General features: G+C 34.5%; 2 protein-coding genes, 1 long non-coding RNA gene and 1 other non-coding gene across 5 annotated transcripts; 1 reads left to right on the forward strand and 3 right to left on the reverse strand.

The window, feature by feature from the left end:
- Positions 1-587: 587 nt before the first annotated feature.
- LOC108210524 (ribosome biogenesis protein WDR12 homolog) lies at positions 588-5,703 on the forward strand. Of its 2 annotated transcripts, none has more exons than XM_017381852.2 (14): positions 588-885; positions 1,018-1,124; positions 1,469-1,575; positions 2,384-2,419; positions 2,554-2,639; positions 2,742-2,809; positions 2,891-3,001; positions 3,105-3,230; positions 3,454-3,597; positions 4,261-4,369; positions 4,558-4,694; positions 4,782-4,817; positions 4,911-5,008; positions 5,423-5,703. In XM_017381852.2, exons 1-13 carry the CDS (start codon positions 711-713, stop codon positions 5,001-5,003), a joined length of 1,335 nt encoding a protein of 444 aa, XP_017237341.1. In that variant the 5' UTR covers positions 588-710; the 3' UTR covers positions 5,004-5,008; positions 5,423-5,703. The 2 variants fall into 2 exon arrangements, with proteins under 2 accessions (XP_017237341.1, XP_017237342.1); XM_017381853.2 differs by having other exon boundaries at positions 600-885; positions 5,435-5,637.
- Positions 5,704-6,383: 680 nt separating this feature from the next.
- On the reverse strand, positions 6,384-6,456 carry TRNAA-UGC (transfer RNA alanine (anticodon UGC)). The gene has a single exon. It is a non-coding gene; the product is annotated as a tRNA-Ala (tRNA).
- A 1,834-nt stretch (positions 6,457-8,290) lies between these two features.
- On the reverse strand, positions 8,291-9,558 carry LOC135151672 (uncharacterized). The gene is made up of 3 exons (XR_010290526.1): positions 9,425-9,558; positions 9,134-9,198; positions 8,291-8,522 (listed from the first exon to the last, which is right to left on the reverse strand). It is a non-coding gene; the product is annotated as an uncharacterized LOC135151672 (long non-coding RNA).
- Positions 9,559-20,496: 10,938 nt separating this feature from the next.
- Positions 20,497-27,470, reverse strand: LOC108211750 (UDP-glycosyltransferase 83A1-like). Its single transcript, XM_017383431.2, has 3 exons — positions 26,833-27,470; positions 26,011-26,622; positions 20,497-20,999 (listed from the first exon to the last, which is right to left on the reverse strand). Exons 1-3 carry the CDS (start codon positions 27,311-27,313, stop codon positions 20,713-20,715), a joined length of 1,380 nt encoding a protein of 459 aa, XP_017238920.2. The 5' UTR covers positions 27,314-27,470; the 3' UTR covers positions 20,497-20,712.
- Between the last annotated feature and the right edge of the window lie 77 nt (positions 27,471-27,547).

The raw sequence follows: 27,547 nt of genomic DNA on the forward strand, positions 1-27,547 counted from the left end.
GCAGCAGTCGGGCCTGCTTTGGAGTAGAAGCTAGCTAGCGATCTGATGGCCTTTTCCAGCATGACTCAGATTAAAATTCTGATTAAATATAAATCGACCTATAATCACTGAGTAATCAAAAGTTCAAAACCCGACCTCACATATAATAATTTATTAATATACATATTTCAAATAAATAAACGGACTAAATCCGTTCATTATTTTTTACTGACTAAATCCGTTCATTATTTTTTACCGTAAATATTCTACCGTAAATATTCTAAAGTAAAAAGTAAAAAGTGAGAGTGGTTTGGATTCATAGATAAAGCCTTTCGGGAATTGCATTTGTGGTCGATAGCTCAAACGGAGTTTTTGGAAAAGATGGTGAACACAGAGCAAGGATCTATAGATGTACCATCGTCAATTTCAACATCGCTTATTTGTCTCATCTTGGGTATGAAGACAGGCATGTTAATTTTTTCTATGTTTGTTCGACTCGATCATTCTTGTAGATGCCGTATGGCCATTATTTATTGAATTATCTCCTTTTTTTTTTCAAAAAAAAAAAACTAAAGCTTTATCGCTATTGTAATATTCTACCGTAAATATTTTTGGGCGGAACTCGTAGACAAACAATCCTGAAATAAAACCCCAAAGTCTTGTGTTAAACCCTAGCAGCTCATCACTTTGTCGTCTCCACTTGTAAACCCCCCTTTCCGAGTTCTCAAGCGATGGCTGCCATGGATATCGAAGAAGATGAGATGTCGCGGCAAGTACAAGTACGATTCGTCACAAAATTGAAGGCTCCTCTCAAAGCTCCCAATACTACTATTGCTATTCCCTCGAATCTCACTCGTATGGGCCTCTCCACTCTCGTCAACACTCTTCTTCAATCCGCCGCTTCTGGTATACATCCTCTCATCTCTCTCTTGATTTATTGTAAATGTTATCATTTTTTATAATTTTGGACAAATTGAGTTTGTGTTGCTTGTTTTGAGTTGGACTAAGTAATATAAATAATGGCTGGTGTGTATGAAGGAGAGGAAGCTGCTGAATGGAAACACGAGGCTTTCGATTTCTTAATTCAAGGCGAGCTGGTCCGTATGTCGCTTGGACAGTTTCTGCTTGCCAAAGGCATCACTGCTGTACGTTTCTTTACCCCGATGTTTATTTTGTTCTGTAGTTGCTATAGCTTGTAGTGCATCATACTGCAATGGGGGAAAGCTAAAATCAATTTGAGTAATTAAGAATAGCTTAGGTTATCATCGCAGAATTATACATTGCTTGAATTATTTAATTTGGTTGTGGCTGATAAATAGGATTAAGTGTATATGTACATGGATAAGTGTGGATATAGGACTGTAGGTTACAAATGTATGTTTTAAGAATTGAAATGAACATAGTGGTAGAATGCGTATCGATTTGGTATGTAAATATACCTGTTTATTCTTCTGTCAGAATTTTAACTCCTATTTGTGCCGATTTACAGGAGAAAGTATTAGAGATTGAATACATTAAAGCTGTAATCCCGCGAAAAGAAGAAGAGCCTTCTGTACATGATGATTGGGTTAGTGCGGTTGATGGTTCTAATCCTGGGTAAGCGTGTTGTTGGCATAGTTTGCATGCACTATACATTTTAAATATTCATGTAAACCTTTTTTTATGTTTAAGCAACATAAGAGCAACTCCAATAGCTTAAATATTTGGAGTCTTAAACTAAAATATAAGAAATGTGGGGAGAAAAACCTCTCCAACAATATCCTAATGATTCCTTAAATCACCAATGCCGTGTTTACTTGGATGGAATGGATTGGGGGGAGAATGGAATGAAATTTGTACTCTAAATTGGAGGTGCTTAGAGAAAAGGTCTATAATTTTCATTCCTTCAATCATTCCATTTCAACTATTTGAACTAAAAAATCTAGTCCATTTGAACTAAAAATCTAGTCCACGTGTTTTGGAGAGAATGCTCATTCCACTTGAACAACATATTTCCCTATAATCTTCTTCATAGAAAATTTGGACTTATTTATATTTAGTCACTATTTTCTCATACTCTCCTTTTCTCATAAAATTTCTTTATAATTATCCATCACATTCTCTCCTCATTCCTTTTTATCCAAGTGAATACAACCTAAGATCTTCCTATTCCTTATATTTAGCTAACATCTCTCCTCTTCTAACTCTTATTTTGTAATATATATTAGAAACAAACACTTTTTTTCTATTCACTTTTTGTAATAATGATACCTTTTAATGATAAAATATTACATAAGGAATGTTGTTGGAGATGAGAATAGTTATTGATGCCTTAAGTTACTTGGATCCAATGTTTTAAATTAAATTTGAGGAGTGAACTAAGATGCTGTTGGAGTTTCTCTAAGTAATTACTTTCATTTGGCAGGTTTATTTTGACAGGATGCTATGATGCTTTGGGAAGGTAAACTTATTCATTTTTTTTGTCTTTTTCTGGTTAAATTTTTGTGATTTTTGAATCATTTGGGACTTAAGAGTTGCAGAATATTGTTTTTTATATTTTTGCGTATTTGTTTTTGGTTTTATGTACATGTATAGGGTATGGAAAGGTGCTGGTATATGCACGCATATTTTAGAGGGACACAATGATGCAATCACTTCAGTTAGTATTATCAAATCTAAAGGTAAAATTACATGTTTTCCACTCTAGTTGCTGAGAAATTGCTAATGTATTTAAGGAAGTTTCCATATCTATTTACTGTTGATTTGTACATGTCTATTGTTAGGTGCTAGAAGTAGCAATGATACTCTTGTAGCGACTGCTTCCAAAGATAAGTCCATAAGATTGTGGAAGGTAAATTGATATTGCTATCCCTAATATAGGGCCTCAATTTACGTACTGAGACTGCAATAACAATGACATTTTCTCCAAAAGTTTGATGCAGAAGATACTCTGGATCGTCCCATGACTATTAGATCGTTTAGAACATTGCGTGGACATAATGCGTCTGTTCAAACAATTGCAGGACAAGCATCAGGAGATATGGTCTTGCACAATCTCTCTTTGTATCTCATATCTGAAGATCGCGAACAATGTCATTGGATAACTCTCTTATTTTGCTTGCTTCTTTGAATCTTATTTATTTCAGATGTGCTCTGGTTCGTGGGACTGTACAATCAACTTATGGCAAACTAAGGCCTCTGAAGCAGGAGGTGATTTGGTCTCTGTTAAGAAGAGGAAAACAGGTGGTGAAAATGAGGAATCTCAGTCAGAGGTATTACGTTCATGTGTTTTTTTTAATTCGTGTGTCCAGCAATCTGCAAATATGATTAGTTTGTAGCATATCAGGCTGAATCTAGCTACAAATATCAAGTTCTTGATTGTCTTTTCTTATTATACATATTTAAATATATGGTTTTCTGTTGTAAAGAAGATGCCATGAGAAAATTTCACTGAAGTATTGCTATCTTCCCATCTTCTATATCTGTGGTAAACAGGGGGAAGCTGTTTCTTCATTTGTGGGACATACACAATGTGTGTCATCAGTTGTTTGGCCAGAATATGGTACAATATATTCAGCATCTTGGGATCATTCTATTAGAAGATGGGACGTTGAAACAGGAAAAGATACTTCAAACATGGTGAGTGGAATTCTCCTTTTCAGGCATTTAAGTTGTTTTATTTAGAATCCAATCTTTTGTGGTGGGACTATACTGTATGATCAGGGTTATAATTATTCTGCGGTAATTTATCCTTTAATTATAGTATCAAACTTGCGTAGAAATAAAATAAATTCCTTGCATCTCTTCTTTTATAGTTGCAAGTGCATGTAATGTATTAGGAATCTCAGCCTATATCCTTCTTTTTCTCCCTAGTCAGTTCTCTGATTGAGTATTCAGTAACCTGCGGTTGGGGCCTTAAGCATTTATATGCTTATCTGCTTCTTCAATGTTTTAATTCCCCCTCATTTAGCTACTGTAATTTTTTTTTAATCTAATGTTTTTGTATTTGCAAATTGATCCCAAGAATCCCTTGTGCTAGATAACTAGAAAACCTCGATGCTAAATTTGAGGAATTGTTCCACCACACAAGTTTAGAGGTTTGTGCTAGGTTGCGAGGTGCATATCTAGTGTTTATTGCAATTCACAGAGGTATTCTATACATAAACTGCCGAGATTCATGCCAGTCACTATTAGGGCAATGCTGCATGCAACACCCATCTGTTTTTTTTAAAGAGAGAAGGGAAAACGAAATTTTTGGTTAAAGCATAATCATATGACAGTATAATCTATTTCGTCTTGCAGTTTTGTGGGAAGGTCATCAACAGCATTGATGTTGGAGGTGAAGGTTCTGCACTTATAGCTGCTGGTGGCTCTGATCCGGTCCTTAGGATCTGGGATCCTCGCAAACCAGGTCTCTCTCCCTCCCTCCCTCTCACATCCCCCTTCCCCCCCCCCCCCCCCCCCCCCCCCACCTTCCCCCCTCCTTGCGCCTCTTCCTCCCTCCCTCCCTCTTACTTGCCGCCCCCTTTCTTTCTCACCCCCTTCTCTCAAGCATACATAATATAAGATAAGCTCTAGTAATTATGTTCATTTTTGTAGGAACCTTGGCTCCTGTCTTTCAATTTTCGTCACACTCGTCTTGGATATCTACTTGTAAGTGGCATGACAAGTCGTGGTTTCATTTGCTTTCTGCATCCTATGATGGGAAGTTAATGTTGTGGGATCTAAGAACTGCGGTAATTCATTTTTTTTTGATCTACTGAAACATTTTCATGTATGTATGCTGTTTACTTAATCTTCTTGTTACTTGCAATTCATTGCAGTGGCCACTGGCTGTCATTGATTCACATGAGGATAAGGTACTAGGGTGTATGCATAATTTTCATTACTTTAGAAATAATCCTTGTGCATTTTCCTTCCCTAATCGATTATTGTTTTTTTTGTCAATTTAGGTGTTATGTGCTGACTGGTGGAAAGGTGATTGTGTAGTAAGTGGTGGGGTAGACTCGAAGCTCCGAGTTTCTTCTGAAATTTCTGTGCAGTAACGAAGGTATAAGAAGACTTGTTATTTTAGTTCTCTTTGGTGATTAGTCCTGAAGTCTGCCATTCCATCCTTTTTAGTGTAGTACTATAGTATCATTAATCAGTATCTTGTTTTGTTATTGGACCTCTGCCATTTTTGTCTTTATAGTGAAACATGGCCATTTTTTGCTTATTTTAATTCCCCACTATATCTTTGTGTTTGAAATAGAATTTATTCATTAAATTCTTTTAATCATTTCTGTACTATGTACCTCCATTAAATTTTGTAATGAGTATGCATTCCTTTATTGGTTTTCTTCATCTTATAATGGTCAAGATTTTTCCTCAAGTCTTTTAATGGACAATTGACATGTTGACTTGCTTAATTATATTCTCATTGCCACTAGATGTATTCAATTATAATTTCAGCCACCATGTTTAGGCAAAATCACAGGTACAAAGAAGAATTAAGACTTTTGGTCAAAACCAATGTGGAGGCTACAAAGTCTCGGCTCAGCTTATTCAGGCGTGAGGGGGTCAGAGCTAGAGCCTAGAGCTACGCAAGTGCCTGGTTGTTTGTGTTGAATTTAATTTGTCATTATAAGATATATTACAAGTTCTCTTTTTCCAAATTTAATTAGGCACATTTTGTTTTATCGTGAATTTGTATAATTACAATTGAGATACAGAAGATGTCTGATATATGCTAATTTATTTGAGTGATGCCCAGAGGCCCCAGACCCAGTGGTACTTCATCGGGTCACAAATCCACACGTGGCATCCTTCAATTGGCTGCCCTTCTATTTTCTATTTCTCACAGTTCACTTTATATGATCACAAGGTTTCCTTAGTTTGAAATATGGGTTTGGATCCAAAACAATCAATCTAAAATTTTATGTTAATGCATATTGCACTGGTCATGATGCTTATCTTGCTATAAACTGCCTTCTCTCTTCCAGCTGTAACTTTTTTCGAACTGATTGTTGCCAACAATTGCTTATCAGGAGGGCAATCTCTCTTTAATTTTAAAGATCAACCTGAATTTATGTTGAATGTATAAAATTATGGAACTGTAGATTGTCATTAATTTTAGAAATTAAATTGAATTGTTTGTAAGAAAAATGGTGATTTGAAGTTCATATTGAGGCACTGAGTTTCTTGTGCAATTATTTTTTTTAGATTTTATATTAAGAAGCATTTTAAGACTTATGTGAATACTGAATAGTTCGTAGCAAAACCAAAACCAAAACCAGAACCAGGTTTCGTTTAGCTGTGTGTGTTTAATGTTTATATGCCCTCTGAGCTCTGTACTGAGGAATGACATCATGCAGGACTAATTTACGCACTCGGCAGTACTGTGTACTGGATAACTGTTTGTTTGGTCAAACTGCTGGCATAAAAAATGGAGATGCAGGGGATCGAACCCTGTACCTCTCGCATGCAAAGCGAGCGCTCTACCATTTGAGCTACATCCCCTTTGACAGCCCTACTCGAACAAGTAATTATATTCATTATACCTCTGTCAGCAAATTATATCTGTCAGAGTATTTAATTAACTGTTTTGACTAACTCATTATAAATGTTAGGTTAATAATTTATATATTATCTAGACACATATTAATTTTTTAATCCAAAATTTTCTTCCATGTAGTTTAGTTTATTGAGAAGTAGTTTTTGAGTCAAACCATAACTTCAATCCACTAACTACCAAATAGTAATACCAGCGAATTTACATGGTTGAAAATCATGATCTTTTTCCAAAACTCTAACTTTTGAACAAGACTAATATCTTTACGTCTCTCAAGTTCCGTTGTTCATTAGTTTTCCAAAAAAAACAATAAAAATGTACATTATTTATTTCATAATTTGTGCATCTTCAACGGTGTGAGCTAAAAGTGATCGGCTAAAGCAGACCTATAATACATAATATGAAATACATTTTATTTCAATCGTACAAGTTATATTGATTGATTATATTTTAAAAGCGGTATGTCATTATTACTTCACGAAATTTTAAATAAAGAATCATTTTAATATGATAATATATATTGTGTAGTCTTTCTTAGATCTTGCTACATATTTGTAGAAATTGATCAAATATAATCAAGATGAGAACGTTGATTACATTTTTAGGAAAGGATACGTGGTTGGATTGAACGAAATTTAACTTGTTATAATTTATATATAATTTTTATTTACGATATGATTTGTTAAATTTCAGTTAAAATTTTTAGAGGGGGTTGGATATGATCCAGCACAATAAGAGTAAATATTAAAATTTTCCGACTAATATCGTCATTTTTACTGCTTACTGAAAATAAATCATTGATATGCTACCAAAAATTGAAAACCTCCAAATTCCAAAATTGTGATTATATCAATATACTTATATAAAGGAGAAGCGAAGGGCGTGTAGGTGGCGCCTCTCACATCGCTTCGTTCTATTTTTCTGATTTTCTGGAATTTTTGGATGAAAAATATCAAAAATTAGAACTACCTTTTTTAGTTTCGGGTATATTAGAAGCAAGTTTCAGAATCTGATTTTGTTTCAAATTATTTATGGAATATAATAGTTTGAAAGTTTTAATCTGATTTTGTTTCAAATTATTTAATTATGGGAAAGAGTAGCACACAAGTCTCTCTGCACCAATAAATTCTTCAATAGATTGTAGAGTTTTGAATCATCTAAACACAACCTCCTCTATCTCAATATCACTACTTTACCTCTCTCTGGTGGTGATAGTTCTCTTGCTTGATTTCTAACTCGGTGGTGCCAATCTTCTGCAACAATAAGTGAAGATTGTATATATAGTATTAAAAAAATAAAGGTTGTTCCAAGCAAAGGTAGTTATAGATCGCTATGTGGGAGTCGACAAATTGAAACAAGGGAAAAGAATATAGTCGTGACATGATATTGATGGATGATATCAATAAATTAACTATTAGTGATGTATGTTCGTTGGTTATTCTTTTATAATATTTGTTTTGTTTATCGGGCATGTTTGTTGTTGTTAATTTTTATATGATTTACTTTGTATACAGGAAAATATGGTGGAGAAGCGAGGGGCGTGTTGGTGGCGCCTCTCACATCGCTCCGTTCTATTTTTCTGATTTTCTGGAATTATTCGATGAAAAATATCAAAAATTAGAATTACCTTTTTCAGTTTCGGTTATATTAGAAGCAAGTTTCAGAATCTGATTTTTGTTTCAGATTATTTACGGAATATAGTAGTCTGAAAGTTTTTGTAACACCCCAACCCGAATTACTAAATAAAAGAAGACTTACTGCAATAATATTGCGAAATCATCATAAAAGCAATAGCATTTTTTTTTTCTCCAACAAAAAAACCATATTACACACATATAAAGTCTACTTTCATTCTTTAATACAAACCATACTTAAAACGTGTCATTACTAGGTGACATATAACAAAACATATAACTAGGCCATCCCCAGGTCAAAGTAGCCATATGTACATCATCGAGGCGAGGTTCTGCTTCAGCTCGGTCCCACTTCTATTTATGTTTATCTTTACCCTTTCCTGCAACACAAGAAAACTATGAGCTACGTCGCTCAGTAAGTAAAGTAACTGAAGATAATTTAACACACATAAGTAATTCAACATGTATAAGTGCATTCCATCTTATCTTTATTATTTATGAACCTTGACACTTTAAATTAGTGCACCATGTTGACACATTTGCCTGCAGGGCTTTCGTATAACATAATATCCCATGGGAAACCTCCTCAGGCGCCATTACCAACAGAGTGGCTCGTTGTATACCTTATTCTATCGTTGCCCCGTCGAGCTCAAGACCTAAGGCGGCCTTGCTCTGTGGTATCTGATCACATAGATCTTAACAACATAGAGGAGGCAAGATCAACTCATATTCGATAATCGAACCTGGCCTGCCCTTAAAGGGCTACCCTTACAAGCCTACAAAAGGCCTAATAAAACTTATCTTCTCGTAACAATGACACAATTCAATTATACCATCATCTTCTCAATTGATCACATGTATAATTTAGCAACATATGCTATCAGAATTTCCCGATAAATACACACAGTCAGTAACGTACTACAACCATTTCAATCTTCACAAAGTAACACAAAATTGACAATCACCTGTTGCAGTTAAGTACTTTACTTACCTCGAGTCCAACTTAAACTGGTCCAACTTAAACAAGAAGATGCTTTCAATCAAGGTCACAATCACCTAAAATCATACATATTTTCCTTTGTCATAAATCATTCTCTATGCCACTTATAAAATTTATAATTGTGGTTCTGTTAATTAAACCATAATTCCACCATTAAATAAATTAATAACTACTTATAATATTATAACTATAAGTAGTATCTAAAAAGTTACTAAATAAAATATTGAAATATTATTCAATAGAATAAACAGAAATAAACGACTACTTAAAAGAAGTAGTTACCTCAAAGCTGAGCTTAGCTTTGATTCCCTTCGTTTTCCTTTTACAAGGATCAAACACAAAGGGTGACTTCCCTCAATTATATAGAGGAAGGTTTGTCCCCATTCATTTACTACCTCGATGTGGGACGTTTAAATTTTTCTGAATAAAAGAGAGGCGACCAACAAGTGCATTCGTGACAAGGCCTCCGTCACCCAACTCACTTGTGCAGCTAATTTATAAAAATAATGTTAATAGTACTACATAAATAGTAGCCTGTGGTTTGTTTCCCCATCGATGTGGGACTTTTATGATTTTCAAAAACTTGCAACACTTATGAAGAAACACTATAGTACTCAACATTTCAAGAGTTGCTTTTCAGTTGTTATTATTCCCAAACCAACACTTCACAAACACAAGTATATACTCTTTTAATCAATCTTGAGATTTTGGGGATAATATTTCTTATAAAGCAATTCTAGTTGTTATTATGGGAACCCAGGCCTAAGAAGGCAAGCAACCAGATTTTGTATAGACTAAGTAAGAGGCTCAAGGTCCACACTCGGTTTCCATTCAACTCTTGAAACCTATGCTGTTTAAGTAGGCTCTTTAAGCCTTGAACTTCCACACCTTTTCGATGTGGGATGGAAAGTTGGGAGGAAACACTTGGTTCCTTCTAACACTTTCATGATATATATATAGGAGTTTAAACTCCCTTCTTCTTATTTGCACTCAATGTGGGTAGCACTCAAAATCATTCACTTTCATAATAAACAACGAATTAGTTGTTTATTTTGCTTGGTAATAGAGACATCTAATTAAAATTAGTCCCTTTTACCAAGTTCAGTGAAAATTCGGTTTGTTTAAAGAAAAATGGACGGATAATAGCAAGCAAAAGCCTCAGTCCATATTGACTTGAAACTTATTACTTGAAGTGGGTTTTAATAATGGGTTAGAACCCCCCATTTCCTCTTCTTCTCGATGTGGGAAGTAGAGAAGGAAAGTTCAAGCTAGAAAGTTGTATATTAACTTCTTTGGGGTAAAGAGTTCAACACACCCATCAACTTATATAGATAGATGGCTAGCACTTGTACACTTTTGTCTCGATGTGGGACAAAAGCTCATATATTGAAAGTTAAACTAACACACTTGTATGTGCTTCCATTTATTAATTTATAGATTAAAGATACTTCTTTGCTCTCATTCTCACCAATGTGGGAAGTGAGCCAAGTACCCATCACATTATTTATACCCAATACCCTCCACATATTATATAGTGCAACAAAAGTTTCCTCTCCTATTTCTAATCAATGTGGGACAATATCTAATAACAATATACATCAATACCTTAATATTAATTGGGAGAATAAAAACATGTCTCGCATGATCAATAATTTTAATGCACATATATCTCATATATTATTAGAGGAAAGTTCTATGGAGACCGCATTTTTATCGGAGACCTCGGAGACCACGTATATTCTGCAATCAAAACACTGTAAAATACATTATTTTGTAAAATATGTTCTACAAATATCATGTATTCATTAAAATTGTTGAAAATCATCAATGTTTAATAAGTAGATAATGCATGTTTTGCAAGTTGAACAAATGTTCTGCAAATTAAACATATTTCATAGAACAAAACATTTTATAATGTTCTACATGTAAAACTTATATGATATTCAAGATTTTAAATGTAATAATGATTTCGGAGAACATGATTTGTAAAATTATACGTTTTGCAATGTTTTTATGAAATATTTTACTTGCAGAACATATGTGGTCTCCAAGTCTCCAGAAAAAATGTGGTCTCCATTGAACTTAACTCTATATTATTATAATAATATAGAATATCTCACATTTTATTATTTAGTCAAACCTGGATATTACAGTTTTAATCTGATTTTGTTTCAGATTATTTAATTATGGGAAAGAGTAGCACACAAGTATCTCTGCACCTATAAATTCTCCAATAGATTGTAGAGTTTTGAATCATCTAAACACAACCTCCTCTCTCTCTCTCTCTCAATACTACAATCTCACATATTTAAGTTAGACGTTTTTGTGCACAATCAATCCAAAAAAATTGGCGAAAGGTGACAATGTAAGAACATGATTACTTTAAAAAAAAACACAAATAAAATTAAGATTCGCCGTGCTTTAAATTGTTAATACCTGTATAAATTTATTTTCATTTTTTCACCATTAATTATAGTCCAATTTTGCAATTTTATATATTAGTATTGGTATTACATCAAGATTGTTATAATTTAAAATTTATTTTATCCTACAAATATTAATTTTGAAACGTTAATACAGTTTTTATAGACACCGCAAAATTATTTTATTCTACAAATATTAATATTAAATCATTAATATAATTTTTATAGACCGCCGCGACGCGCGGTTTCTCAACTAGTTATATACTCCCTCTGTCCCATTTAATTGTATACGTTTCTTTTCAACTGTTCGACACGCATTTCAATACTCTTATAAAATATAGTTCCGTAACTTATTTTTGAGATTTTCTTTTTCTGAATAAAAATATAACATCCAAACTTTAATTCAGAAAAAGAAAATTTTAAAAATAAATTACACAACTACACTTTACAGGAGCATTAAAATCCGTGTCGCGTCCCCGTCCCCCAACGTATACTACTCAGGGGGACGGAGGGAATAAGTAATAGCACCTGTGATCTGTGAAGATTGGACGAGTAGTCGAGTTCTGCTGTGCACTCGCCGACCAATAAACAAAAGGAATAAAGTGAATTTGATGTCACACTGATTTAACATAAGTCTGTATACGTATCACATAGTTACAAAGAAATAAGGCCTACGGTCGATATATTTGCCAGCATTTGATGAGCCGAAAGAAGAAACATTCAATCAAACACGGCTTGATTTAACAAGCGGGCTTTCATTATTGTCACCATGCATGTCCCTGAAATCTGCTCATTCCCATTCTTTTGTTTTTGACGTCTTCGTAATGGATACTTCGTTCTCATTTCTCATCTTTTCTAATCAACATGTGCCTAACTTAGTTTTATGTAATCATTGTACTTTTTGGATTTGATTCAACATTTTCCTTCACGGGATTACTTTGTTATCACATTTTGTTATATACACCTCATATTGTTTACCTGAATTTAACCTCTTGTCCATTTCATTCTTTTCCTTAACTATGTATGGTTAATTGAGGGTATTTACGAAAATGCTGTACTTTTTAACATTAATCTAAATTTTGAAGCTGTCATTAACAAAAAGTCATCAAAACTTTAACAACTCCTCGAATATCAAAGTAGAATCAAAGTGAATAATGAGGCCGTTTGGATGAGTTTAAAATAAGTGTTTATTTATTAAAGTTGAAAAAATAAGTAGAAGTTAGAAGTAAGTTAAAACTTATAAATGATTAAAGTGTTTGGAAAAGAAGTAGAATCTCGCTAATATTTATAACTTCTAAAAAGTGCTTCTGTTTTCTCTACACAAACGAGTCAAGAAAATCAAAATCACTTTAAAATAGTTCTAGTCATCTATGTGTCAAATTATTTCTCTCACATCAATCATCATTAAATCATGAATAAAGTGCACATCAACTCAAAGTAACAAACATTTGAATGATTATAATTAGAGCTTCGGGTAAAATGTGGTTTAAGTAAAACAATATATAATATTCGCTAAAAAATTACTGAATGCTTAAAGTATAATATTCCGATGTTTTAAAATAATATGTTATAATTTAAAATTACTATATATAAATATATTATTTTAATAGATGTGAGATGATTATTGTGCGCCAATGGGCATACCATAGAAAATTCGTTACTATATTAGTGATATTCTAGCATTCAATTTTTACCGCATACTTCCTCCGTCCCAGTCAATAGTATACATTGAGGGACGGGGCGTGACACGGACTTTAATGCTTTAATAAAACATAGTTTCACAACTTATTTTTAAGATTTTTTTTTTTGTATAAAAATACAACATTTATATTTTTATATAATAAAAGAAAATTTTCGAAATAAGTTATAGAACTATGTTTTATAAGAGCATCTCCAACGGCGTTGGCTATAATTGTTGGCTAAATTGGACCTGTAAGACATTATGTAAAATTTGCTGAACCTGTAAGACATTTTGCTTCAATGGTACTGGCTATATTGGTTGGCTATAATTTAAAAATAGTATGTTATTAATATTTTAAATTGTTAAAATAGAATATATCAGTTCAATATGGTAATAAATGATGTACAATCTTCCTACAGATTTTCTTACAGACCTGTAGAGGTTCGACAAATTTAGCCATCCATAGGAGGTTGGCTAAATTTATAGACAACAGCTGAGCATGGTTGGAGTTGGGTTTTTGGAGCTGTTGGCTAAATTTTTTTATTTTAGGTATGCCACCTCACTTTTTAGCCAAGGGCTTTAGATGGTTGGAGATGCTCTAAGAGCGTTAAAATGAGTGTCGAGCAGTGAAAAAGAAACGTATACAATTGACTGGGACTGAGGGAGTACAAAACAATCGTACCGTCCCATTACCCATATCTTTTGTCCCTCGTCAAATTCATCTTTCATTCAATCAAAAAATATAAGCTAGTATATATTACCAACATTTAGTATTATCTTTTTGAAGATAACAAATTTAACATATGATTTATTATGTTAATTTAATGGAGAATACATTTTTTTAAAATAAAGAAACAAGAAAATGAGAACTACTCCCTCCGTCCCCTTCAATTGTTTGCATTGGAGGGGGACACGGAGACCAAAACAAGTAAAGTTTAATGAAAAGCGAGTAAAGTGGTGGGACTTATCAATATTTAATAATAAATTTGAGATAGTGGAGGAAAGTAGTGGGTGTAATAGTAGTTTTTATTGTTAAATATGAGATAGTAGGGGAAGATAGTGAGTGTAATGATAGGGAAAACTTACTATATAGTAACGTAAACAAAAGAGAGGAACATCCCAAAATAATAACCGTAAAGAAATGAGAGGGACATAGGGAGTTTAAAACAAGGACGGAGCGAGTAGTTATTACTTGAAAAATGGAAACCGGATTTCGAAAGATGCAGTCAATTAATTCGATTTTTATGTGATTTATAAATTATAAATTAGTTTTTAATTTCTGTAAAATATTAATAAATGATTTGTAAACTATCGACCAATTTTTATAGGAGAGTGGTGTTGAGTATCCTAAATTCGGTTTTCCAAATTATGTGACAGGCTAGTGAGAGCATCTCCAACCGTACAAAACCCTTGGTTAAAAAATGAGTTGGCATTCCAAAATTTAAAAATATAGCCAACATCTTGAAAAAATAGCACTCCAACCACGTGAACCTGTTGTCTATAATTTTAGCCAACCCTCTATGGATGGCTAAATTTGTCGAACTTCTACAGGTCTGTAAGAAATCTGTAAGAAGATTGTACATCATTTATTACCATATTAAATTGATATATTCTATTTTAACAATCTAAAATATTAATAACATACTATTTTTAATTTATAGCCAACCAGTATAGCCAATACCATTGAAGCAAAATGTCTTACAGGTTCAGCAAATTTTACATAATGTCTTACAGATCCAATTTAGCTAACGATTATAGCCAACACCGTTGGAGATGCTCTGATCAATTTTAATTTAGCGGTTTATATATATACACATGAATCTCATATTATTATTAAAATGAATAAACCATTCAAAAATTGACAATCAAATTTTTTAGTCTCTGACACTTTCTTTTATAACATTAAAATAAAAAATAATTATCAAATCGCAACTAATCATGGTCTTTTAAACCAATATACTAGTGCATGTACATGGATTGTTGATGTATCAGGAAAAGGCAATAAAACGTGATGAAAAGGGAGACAAATTTCCTACAAAAACTCTGACTAATTACGATCATGTTTCTGCTATCCCTTCTGATTCTTAGCACGTGCGGGACAGCGGGAGGTATTATTACATGCTGCAAGATCGGTGTATCAAAGTGTGAATAACTCAGTACTATAAAATACGAGCTAATTTAGGACGCATTTCAAACAATAGAACAAGGAATATAAACTTCTTTGACGAATTAGCATAAAGTTTTTTTTTTTTTAATTTTCAAAAAAATAAGCATAACGTTTTTTTTAATAACTTCGTCTGTCGTAATCAGAGTTCTCATTTCATAATTATGTTAAAAGTTTTCAAAATAGGACTTGCGTATCAATATCTGAGAGGACCTGAGAATGGTGAGCGAGAACGGAATATGAAATAGAAATGAGTGATAATTAAGTGATTGAGTTTCTCATTTCATTAAAAAAATAAAAATCCATATACTAAAATATGTATTTAAGTTTTTAATTTCGATTAATCAGATTGATTAATCGTGAATTAAAAAATTTATAAATATCAAAATAAACTAATGATATGTCTCTACGTGCTTAAATGACAATCTATGAAGATTTTGCACACAAGATTTGTTGAACTAGGAACATCGGTCGCCAATCTTTTTAACAGGAGGGGGTCGATCGGGTAAGTTTAAAATAAATATTTATTGTTTAAAATAAAAAAGTGAAATGGAAGTTAGAATTAAGACTTATAAGCGATTAAAGTGTTTGGTAATTAAGCAGAAATCATGAAACAAAACACCCCCTATATTTTGGTGCACCACAGAAGAGAGAAACACTAAACCGCTTTTTATATTATATATTCATAATTTCGAGCATGAATTATATTCCAATTTTGCAATTTTATATATTAGTATCGGTATTACATCAAGATTTTTATAATATAAAATTTATTTTATCCTACAAATATTAACTTGGAAACACTAATATACATTTTATAGACAACCATAAAATTATTTTATTCTACAAATATTAATATTGCATCATTAATATAATTTTTATAGACCGCCACAACGCGCGGCTTCTCAACTAGTATTGGATAACCGAAATTTTAGCTAATCGCTTATCTGATTGATTTTGGATTAATCCGAATTCAGTCCAAAAACTCCTTCCTAAATTTATATTTTGCGGGTTGAATTCGTGTGGGATTGTCGATTCGGTCAAATATTACTATCGGTTATACCAACAGAAAATATTATAGATTTAGTTTTCAGTTTTTAACCACAACAAAAGAGATGAAAAGTTTAAATATAAGACAAATATATTAATTTAGCGAACGATTTGGATTTTGTGACCAACAATATATAAAATTATAAAATGCAGAATATAAATTTTAATGTAAAAATATGATTGGAACTGTATCCAACGGGTTAGCTATTTAGGGTTCTTTAATTTAGAAATAATAAAAGAATTAAAACACGTTGCTACTCTTTGAAGTGAGAGAATTCCTATTTTTCACCTATTCTTGAAGGTAGAATTAAAAATTTGTTTGAATTAGATTAGAAATTTTTGAAGAGCGGATAGGAATCCTGGTTTTCACCTATTCCTTAATTTAGAATTAAAAATTTGTGTGAACCAGATTAGAAATGCTAATAAGTAATACTCCCTCCGTCCCATTTTAACTGCTTTTGATTTTTTTACACGTATTTTAAGATGTTAAAAAAATCACATCTAAACATAATTATTCCTTATAAAATTTATATCAAATAAAAGTTTAGAATCTAAACTTTTATTTGATATAAGAATTGAATTATTTTATTGAGTGTAGATATTGTTTTTTTACACTTCAATATACGTGTAAAAAATCAAACATCACTTAACATGGGACAGGGAGTAATTTTATAGCAGGTGTAAGATCGATATATTTATATTTGTACACATGGATGTAGTAAGCAGTAGAATATATATACATAAAAAGGTAAGGAGGAAGTAATAAAAAGAAAAACAAACAGGGAGAAGAAAAAGGGAAAACATGCAGGGAATGTGAAGAACATGGAGGACAGTTGATATGATGCTAGGCTGCATCAGTGTCTCTCCTTTGTCATTCACATGCTTTTCTGGCGAAAACACAAATGCAGGGAGTCTGGATCACTTGCTTACCCAAAACACTCACTTGGGGGCTCTCTTCTTTATCTGTGATTTCCATGTGCTCGTCCATGTGCATGCCTTAGCCCCTTTCTTTGCGCCCCTCTTCCCTTCCCACCTCTGCTGGCCCCTATGTCCCCCTCCTTACTCTTCACATGTGAACGCCACATTATAATCAACTTGCCCACTTTCTCTTCTTCCTTCTTTCCGTTTCCCCTTCTACCCCCGTTTTCGATTACTCTCATCAAATATTCTCAACTCCATTCGGGACCCGAAAAATGGCTTTTCATAATTTTTATCCCTTATCTTATGAAGTTGGAAAAATTTGTGGCCCATAACAGTGATCATGTTTGAAAGAAAGTTAGAAGTTTGGAAGAAAATTAGACGTTTGAATTATATCAGAAATTCAAAAAAATTAATTTTTAGAAATTAAAATGAGATTTTTCGATTAGCAGATTGTCATTAATCTAGTTAAAGTTGATCGTATATGAAAGTTACAAGTATGGAAAAAATTGGATGTTTGAGTTACAATATGAGAGGTTTGATTCAAACGAATCCACTATTATTGATATTTGACAGTTAGCAGATCCACTAATATTTATATTTGAATATTAGCATATCAAATAGCGGTTTGAACTTAAAATTTAATTTTTGGAAAACTATTAAGAATAGCTCATTAGAGGATTGACAATAATCTAACTAATAAACATTAATCATGTTTGGAAAATAGAAGTTAGGAAGAATACTATATGTTTAGGTTATGTCATAAATTGGATAATGTGAATCCGTTAATATTTGTGTTTGGTAGTTAGCAGAATGAAATAACGGTTTGATTTAAAAGAACTAATTTTTAGAAAGCTACTAAGAGCATTTAAAACCCTTAGTTAAAATTATTTATTACCGTATTGAACTGATATATTATATTTTAACAATCTAAAATATTAATAACGTGCTATTTTTAAATTATATCCAACCAATATAATCAATACCATTGAAGCATAATGTCTTACAAGTTCAACAAATTTTACCTAATGTCTTACAGGTCCCATTTAGTCAATGATTATAACTAATGCCGTTGGAGATGCTCTAACGAGTTTTGGGATGAGTGGATTAACATTAATCTAGTTAAAATACAAAAAATAATTAAACAATTATTTAACAAACGGTTTCATACCAAAAAGCTAATGCAATCTGCAAATCAAACAATATTACTTCAATAGTTGAGTAAGCTAATAAAAAATTCAATTCAGCCAGCTAAAAAATAACCACTGATTTTTATATTGCAGAATGGCATATTAGTAATATTATGGAATCGTAAATGGCAAGAATTGAAAAGGCTCGCTACTTAAACTTGCAAAATAACGCTCTTTCACTCATCATCCGTTATCCATCAGTATCTACAAAACACACATCGATGGGGGCGAAAACAAGCACAGACATAACCACGCCCACCAGAAGAAGAACACCGCCACCATGCAAAAATAAACCCAACGGCCGCCGCCGATCCAACAACTCGAACTCGAGACCTCTCGCAGCCTTAAATGAAGATAGTTGTGATATAGTTACGAGGAAGCTGGATGCTCTGAGGAGCCTCATTCCAGCGCAAAGCGGAGATGAGGCGGACGCAGACCAGCTGTTTGAAGAAACGGCTCATCATATTCTAGTTCTCCGGACTCAAGTGGCGATTTTGCACAAGCTGGTGGAGTTGTACGGAGGGGCGGCTGAGAGTGCGTAGTGTTAATTACGCAGAATGCGGTACACTAGTTAAATTTGTTCATCTTCATTTCTCCATCAATGCATTATGAAATTATATAGTTTATGTAACTAAGAGCATATATAGTGTTTGCTGCTTGTGTTTGTGTTGGCTAGTCAATTAAATCTTCTTGTATTATGTCATGTAAGTGTATAGTTTTCACAAATATGTACATAATCATCTATTTTTTGATGGGAGGCAAGCTGCTTCAGCAATGCCTTTGATGTCACTTTATCTCTGTGTATAGCATTGTGTAAATTGAACATCTACTCAAAAGTTTCTGTATATATATTCACTCAACGGCGGATACAACTAAGGGATGGATATGATTTAGTATGCACTCATTTCTTCTCAATTCTGATTGCTCCGTGACTAAACCTCTACGGATTTGTTTTTGGACTCCTCCCAAAAGGCCTCATACTAATAAAGTTGTTCTACTGCTCGTATTCAAGACGAATCTTCTTTATCTTTCTGATAGAGGACTTGGGATGACACTCAGTCAACAATATATAATTGGCATTAAAGGATGTAGACGCAATTGATCATCTGCATGTTAAAATGGTTTGTATAATTTGATTATATCTGGTATAGAGAGTAGAATGATATGCACGTACAGCTTCAATAAAGATTGAAGTATGGCATGAGTCAGTGTTGGTGCACGTAAACGGTGCAGAAGGTGGTGACAGAGTGTGATAGAGCGGAGGCATGGTCTAGTTAAATGCAGAATATTGATTGAGAGAGAGGGGGGGAGTGATGAGTAATGTGTTAACGTACATTTATGAAAATCACATGAAAGCAGACAGCTAGCTCTTACTATTATATACTAGAATCAGGACCATCACTTTCTCCTGCTTATTCATCACATCACGCTCAACTCTCAACTCTACATCTTGCTTTCTTCATTCCTACTCATCTTGCTTCCTTCATCTGTTTTCCAACTTCACTCCACCTTTCTACAAGCTTCTTCAGTCCCTAGCACCGGGAATTTATCCGATTCAGCTGTCCCACTGTCGATATTGGTATTGGTATATGTAGTTTCAATCGTGTGAGTGTGATTGATGGGAATGTTGTATAATGTTTGTTGTAGTATAATTAGAACATGTTGGGGCCTATTCAACACGATGTTATTATAGAATTGTGGTCCCTGACAATTGATTGACGCAGAGCTCTTAAATTGCCTATTGCTTTTCAGCTATTAGATTAATATCCGGTTGCTAGGACCATAATATATTTTTTTTAAATACGTTCATTGCTTTTTAATCCCATTCGATGGTAAAAAAATATTATAATCCTATACGCTGGATATTCATCTCACGACTGAAAAACAATAAGCCAACGATCAATTGCTGGGGACCAACCCCGTTGTTTTACCATCAGTAAAGTTAAATATTGAATCTGAGGATCCATAGTAGTTCTCCAGCAACGTTTTGCCATAAGATTTTGTCATATAATGCATTTTGTCAGATTCATCAGCGTTAATGACTAACAAAGATACTAGTATATTATTAAACAAATCCAAAATGTAATGCTTTTTGGTGGCAAGAGGTTCAGTCTGGGTGACAATTCCAATCCTGAATACAACACTTATGGCTTGCACATCTCAGTTCCTGAACTTATCCATTTTACGAAATTGCTCATATTTTTGTCAGAGCCACCACCCTTCTGTATGCTATTAACAGCCTTCTCTTTGTAGAGCAAGGCCCTTTTGCGGAATGATTTGTCTCTAAGTAGCTGCTCCACCTTACTACTGATTTCCTCTCTCGTGATCAGACCAGTTTCACCTTTGCTCAATCCAAGTCCGATCTTCCAAACGTCGCAAATGTAGTTTTGATTAAGATACTGATCAGTAAAGTAAGGCCAGCACAAGAAAGTGTGAATATGCAGAGTGAATATGCAGAGTGAATATGCAAAGATAATTGTCATTTCATTCTGTCATAAGACTTACCTATATATAGGCAGATTACAATACATACATAGCTGTAAACTCCTTAAATCAGGGATGTAGTACTAAAGTCCTAAGCAGTAGTAAATTCCTAGGAATCAGGTATATACATTGTCAAAGATGTTGACATTTCTCTCCTATAGTTCACACCTAATATGTACACCATAATTCTACACTCCCCCTCAAGCTGGGTTATGTATATCAAACATTCCCAGCTTGCATATTAATTCATTAAAAACAGCCCTCGGAAGGGCTTTGGTAAGAACATCCGCTGTTTGAAGTCTTGATGGAGTATAGATAGTCTCGATAATTGCATTCTCGATCTTTTCTGTGATGAAATGTCTGTCTATCTCGATGTGCTTTGTTCTGTCATGATGAACCGGATTTTTTGCAATACTAATAGCAGCTTGATTGTCACAAAGCATTTCTATAGGCTTTATTGTACAAAGTCTTAATTCAGAAAGCAATCTTTTAAGCCAGATTCCTTCGCAAATGCCTAAAGCCAGAGCTCTAAGTTCTGCTTCAGCTGAACTTCTGGAGACTACTGGTTGTTTTTTACTTCTCCACGTTACTAGATTACCCCAAACATAGGAACAATATCCTGAAGTACTTCTTCTATCTGTTACATCTCCTGCCCAGTCTGCATCAGTGTAGACTTTGATCCCTCGATTATCATTTTTCTTGAATAACAGACCTTTTCCAGGATTCAATTTGAGGTATCTTAAAATTCTAGTAACAGCTTCCATGTGTTCTTCTATAGGATTGTTCATGTATTGACTAACAACACTTACCGCAAAACCAATATCAGGCCTGGTATGTGATAGGTAAATGAGGCGTCCGACCAATCTTTGATATCTTCCCTTGTCAACTGGTTTCTTGTTCAATCTGGAACCCACCTTTTTATTGGAGTCCATTGGAGTTGAGGCTGGTTTGCATCCTAGCATTCCTGTTTCCTTTAGTAAGTCCAGAACATACTTGCGTTGTGAAACAAAGATGCCATGTTTTGATCGTGCAATTTCCATGCCCAGAAAATATTTGAGATTTCCAAGGTCTTTTATCTCAAATTCTTTAGAAAGATAATGTTTCAGACTTTCCAATTCTTCTTTGTAGTCACCCGTCAGTATTATGTCATCCACATAAACAATTAGGATAGCTCTTCTTTTGTCTGATGAGAATTTCACAAACAAAGTGTGGTCTGTTTGGCATTGAGTATAGCCATTCCGAATGATTGACTTTGTAAATTTTCCGAACCATGTACGTGGAGACTGTTTAAGACCATACAAAGATTTATATAGTTTGCAAACTTTACCTCGGTTTGAAGAGTTCCCAAAGCCTGGTGGAATGTCCATATAAACTTCCTCTTCAAGATCACCATTCAGGAAAGCATTTTTCACATCAAGTTGATATAAGGGCCAGTCTTTGTTTACAGCAATAGATAATAGCACTCTTATAGTGTTAAGCTTAGCAACTGGAGCGAAAGTTTCTTGATAATCAATTCCGTAGGATTGAGTGAAACCTTTAGCAACAAGGCGAGCTTTATACCTCTCAATGCTACCATCTGCTTTATGTTTAACAGTAAAGACCCATTTACAACCTACAGATTTCTTTCCAGGTGGGAGCTCTATGACATTCCAAGTTCCATTTTTCACCAAAGCAGCAATCTCATTTTTCACTGCCTTTTTCCATTGTGGATCTATCAATGCCTCTTGAATTGTTCTAGGAATCTGTATATTATCAATACTAGAGACAAATGCGTGATAGGATGGAGACAACTTCTTATATGACACAAAATTGTTAATAGGATGTTCAGTACATGCACGAATACCCTTTCTCAAAGCAATTGGCTGATCTAAATCATTATGAGGAATATTATCATTGTGAGAATTAATCAAACCTGAATGAGTTTCTGAAGATTGAAGATGAGGATCCAGTTCTGATTCATGGTTGCCCTCCAAATGTGTTATGTGCTCTATAACTTTACCAGAATTATTTCTTCTTTTATAGACAAGAATTTCTTTGTTTTCTGGTTCTTGGCTAGGAGCACGAGTCGAAGATAAAGATGGGATTTGAGGATTTTCAATGATTTGGGAAGATGAAACTTGATTATCAACGACTTGAGAGGTGGAAGGGCTGTCATAAGAAATATTGTCCCAAAGATGAGATTCACTTGCATTCTCCCCCTGAATCTCAGAATTGTAATAAGCATGATTTTCAAAAAAAGTGACATCCATGGAGTTATATATCTTTCGAGTTAAAGGAGAATAACATTTATAACCCTTTTGATGAGAAGAATAACCTAAAAATATACATTTGATAGATTTAGGATCAAGCTTACTACGATTTTGAGAATGATCGTGCACAAATGCCGTGCAACCAAAGATCTTTGGATCAAGGAAATTAATGAACCTTGTTTCTGGGAATGATTGCAAAACTTTATCACATGGAGTTTGAAAGTTGAGTACCCTAGAAGGTAGTCGATTGATAAGATATGTAGCTGTAAGGACAGCCTCTCCCCAAAAATATTTCGGAACTTTGGTAGAAAACATAAGTGAACGAGCAACTTCTAGAAGATGTCTATTTTTTCGTTCAGCAATCCCGTTTTGTTGAGGAGTATCAACACACGAGCTCAAGTGAATGACACCTTTTTGTGTGAGGTAAGAAGCAAGAACAGAATTGAAATAATCTTTGGCATTGTCGGTCTTGAGAATCTGAATATTTGTGTGAAATTGAGTTTGAATCATGGAATGAAATTTTTTAAATATTTCACTAACTTCAGATTTACTTTTCATAAGAAACACCCATGTTAGTCTCGTATGATCATCAATAAAAGATACAAACCATCTTTGTCCATTCATAGTATTTATACGTGAGGGTCCCCACACATCACTATGAATAAATGAAAATGGTTTGGAGGATTTATATGGTAATCTAGAATAGCAACTTCGTGTGTGTTTCGCAAACTGACAAATTTCACACGAAAAAGTGTTTGGACTTTTATTGATGAACAAAGAAGGAAATATTTTTGACAAATACATGAAATTTGGATGACCAAGACGATAGTGCCATAGCATAATATCACTATCTTTATTCGAAACAGGATGATTATTTGAAGAAAACAAACTGAATTTCTGAGACTTGATTGCAGATGAGATGTCATCTTGTAGGATATAGAGTCCAGAACACATTTTAGCACTGCCAATCATCTTCCCCGAATCCAAATCCTGAAACACACACATATTTGGATAAAACTTAGTCTCACAATTAAGATCACGAGTAAATTTACTAATAGATAGTAAATTACAGTTCAATTTAGGGACATAAAGTACTGAATCGAGAGTTAGATTCTTATTCAGCCTTATTGAACCTAAACCCTCAACCTTTGAGGATGTGCCATCTGCTATTTTCACAGAATGATGCTCGTCAGCGGTATAAGACTGAAAGTCAGAAAAAATATTTGCATTTCCTGTCATATGATCCGAGGCTCCCGAATCAAGAATCCAAGTGTTAGGTCGTTTATTGACAAATAAAGCTACTGGATGATTACCGTTCATAGCGGTATTTGCATGTGAGCTTATGTGTGACTGACTTAAGAGTTTCTGAAGTGCCTCTAGTTGTGCTTTATTGAATGGTGATGAGTCTGATCCATCCGTTTTTGCTTCAGCAGAAGTGACAACAACGTTGCCATGACTCTCCTTGTCTTTCCAGGACTTTGATTTCCAATCAGCTGGCTTTCCATGAAGTTTCCAGCATGTTTCTTTGAAATGTCCAGCCTTACGACAATGATCACACCACGGACGTCCCTTTTGTTGTCGATGCTCTTGATTTGTGCCTTGAAATTGACCTCGGGCAGCTAGGGCAGAAGATTCTTGATGAGATGAAAGAGTGGAGGAACCCATCATGACTTTCTTTCTACTTTCTTCTTGTCGAACCTCTGAGAATGCTTCTTTGACTTTAGGAAGAGGCTTAGTACTCATGATTCTGCTCCTGACTGCATCAAGATTCTTATTGAGGCCATGAAGAAACTTGAAAGTTCTTTTTTTCTCCATAATACTTCGGTATAGAGTGGTGTCTTCCGCACACTTCCAAGAATAGGTTTCGAACAAATCTAATTGCTGCCAGTAACGAGTAAGAGTGTTGAAATATTGTGTGACTGATGTATCTTCTTGACGGAGATCATAAAGAGCAGCTTCAATTTCAAATAATTCTGATGTGTTTTCAGAACTTGAATATGAATCCTTAACAGCATCCCAAAGTTCCTTGGCTGTTGAATATAGAAGAAAATTTTCTCCAATATCATTATTCATCGAACCAATCAGCCATGATTTTATCATGTGATTATCAGCTTTCCATGTTTTATAATGTGGATCAGTTGATTTTGGAGTCTCAATCTCCCCTGTAAGGTAGTCTTCTTTTCCTTTTCCACCGATAAACATCATCACAGACTGAGACCATTGGAGATAGTTATGGCCATTGAATTTGTGGCTGGTAACAGTAGAAATGGCCTCAACACCGTGAGAGGAAATACCAGTAGATATAACTGGATTATGGAGGGTGGAGGTATGAGAGGATGCATTTGAAGTTTGGGTTTGCTTCTCAGCAGCCATGATGACAGATGCGTGGGAAAAACAGGATGAGATGAACAGGAAACAAAAAGGAGAACAATTACGGATCAGAGATGCTCTGATACCATGTGAATATGCAGAGTGAATATGCAGAGTGAATATGCAAAGATAATTGTCATTTCATTCTGTCATAAGACTTACCTATATATAGGCAGATTACAATACATACATAGCTGTAAACTCCTTAAATCAGGGATGTAGTACTAAAGTCCTAAGCAGTAGTAAATTCCTAGGAATCAGGTATATACATTGTCAAAGATGTTGACATTTCTCTCCTATAGTTCACACCTAATATGTACACCATAATTCTACAGAAAGGAATTCCATTGCTCACGCCTTCCATTGTAGAGTTCCAGCCACAGTGGCTCAGGAAGCAACCAACTGAAGGATGACTGAGGACCTTGTCTTGTGGCGCCCAGCTCACAATTCGTCCGCGATTCTGTATCTTGGCTTCGAATTCCTCAAGGTAAGTCTTGATCTTCTCGTTGGTCATATCTGGCCGCACAACCCACAGAAAAGGCCTATCGGTCATTTCAAGCCCTTGAGCCAATTCTTGGAGCTGGTCGATGTCGAATAGAGTAAAACTTCCAAATGCAGCATAGATGACTGAGCATGCTGGCTGTTGATCGAGCCATGAGATGCAAGTAGCGTCAACTGGCCAGAGGTGGCCTGCTGATTCTCCGGATCGAGAGCTAGCCATTAGTGGCCCTATGGGTGAGATTTCTGGAAATAAAGACAGGGCTTCTGGCTCCAGTTCAGCACTTGTGTTGCAAATTATCCAGTCTGCCCCTTTCACTACTTTGTTATTATACACTACTGAATCAAAAAGAATTTTCCCAGCATTCGTGCCACTGAAGGCTGCGAAAATTTCAGTGCTCATGATGGGCATTCCTGGGGATAGAGTGAACTTGTGACATTTTAAAATAGATCCTGCAATTAAATCACATTATTAATAGAACATCCATAAAGAGTAACAAACAAACAAACAAGTATCAGGATCTGAGGGTTGGACCTCGAAACACCTCCTCAACCTAAGCTAGATAATCAATATTCTCAAAAAATCAGGGTTTGATAAACCTTTCATAGGCACTAAATGGATTTAATACTTTTAACATCTAAATTATAATATGAGAGTCTTACCATCAGTGTCCAAGATTTTATTCTGAATCAGCTCTTGGATTCTAAATAGCAGGCCTAACATCGCGGCAGCTGCTGGCCAAAAGGCTGCCCGCTTGATTCCCATCTTTTCTGCAACTCCCAGAGCCCATCCGGCATTCTCATCAGCAATGATACAAGTAATCTCATCATCGTCTATTCCCCTCTTTTCCTCTATAAGTTCCTCAAGTTTCCCAGGCATGACCTGGAGCATGGTCTCTGTCAACCTCCCCAAGTCACCCCTATCCTCCCAGGGTTCCATCCCATCCGGGATTGCAACAAAGTTGATCATTTCTCCTGCATAGTCTCCCACGGAGAAAGCACTCATGACACGCTTATGTATGGACTCAGTATTAACAAAGGTTATCTTGAAACCATGCTTAGATAAGCACAGGACAAGCTCCATCATGGGAATCACATGACCCTGTGCTGGATAGGCTACTGCTAAAATATGTGGCTTGCCCATCTTCGTCTTCCTAATGACCCTTTCAAGTTATTACTGATGTACTAATGTAGTAAGATATTCGGAATTAGCATAATGATCATGCCTTTATGTAGTGATGCAATGTCAGTTCAAGTAACCGAATGTATAAAACAACAAACCAAATAAAACAGAAAAAGAACAAGAGAGCACACTTTACATGTATATTAGTTATCATATAAATAACAAAAAAACAAACTTAATGATTAAAGCATCTAT

The sequence above is a fragment of the Daucus carota genome, chromosome 3, assembly GCF_001625215.2.
Source record: "Daucus carota subsp. sativus chromosome 3, DH1 v3.0, whole genome shotgun sequence".
NCBI classification, from domain to species: Eukaryota; Viridiplantae; Streptophyta; class Magnoliopsida; order Apiales; family Apiaceae; genus Daucus; species Daucus carota.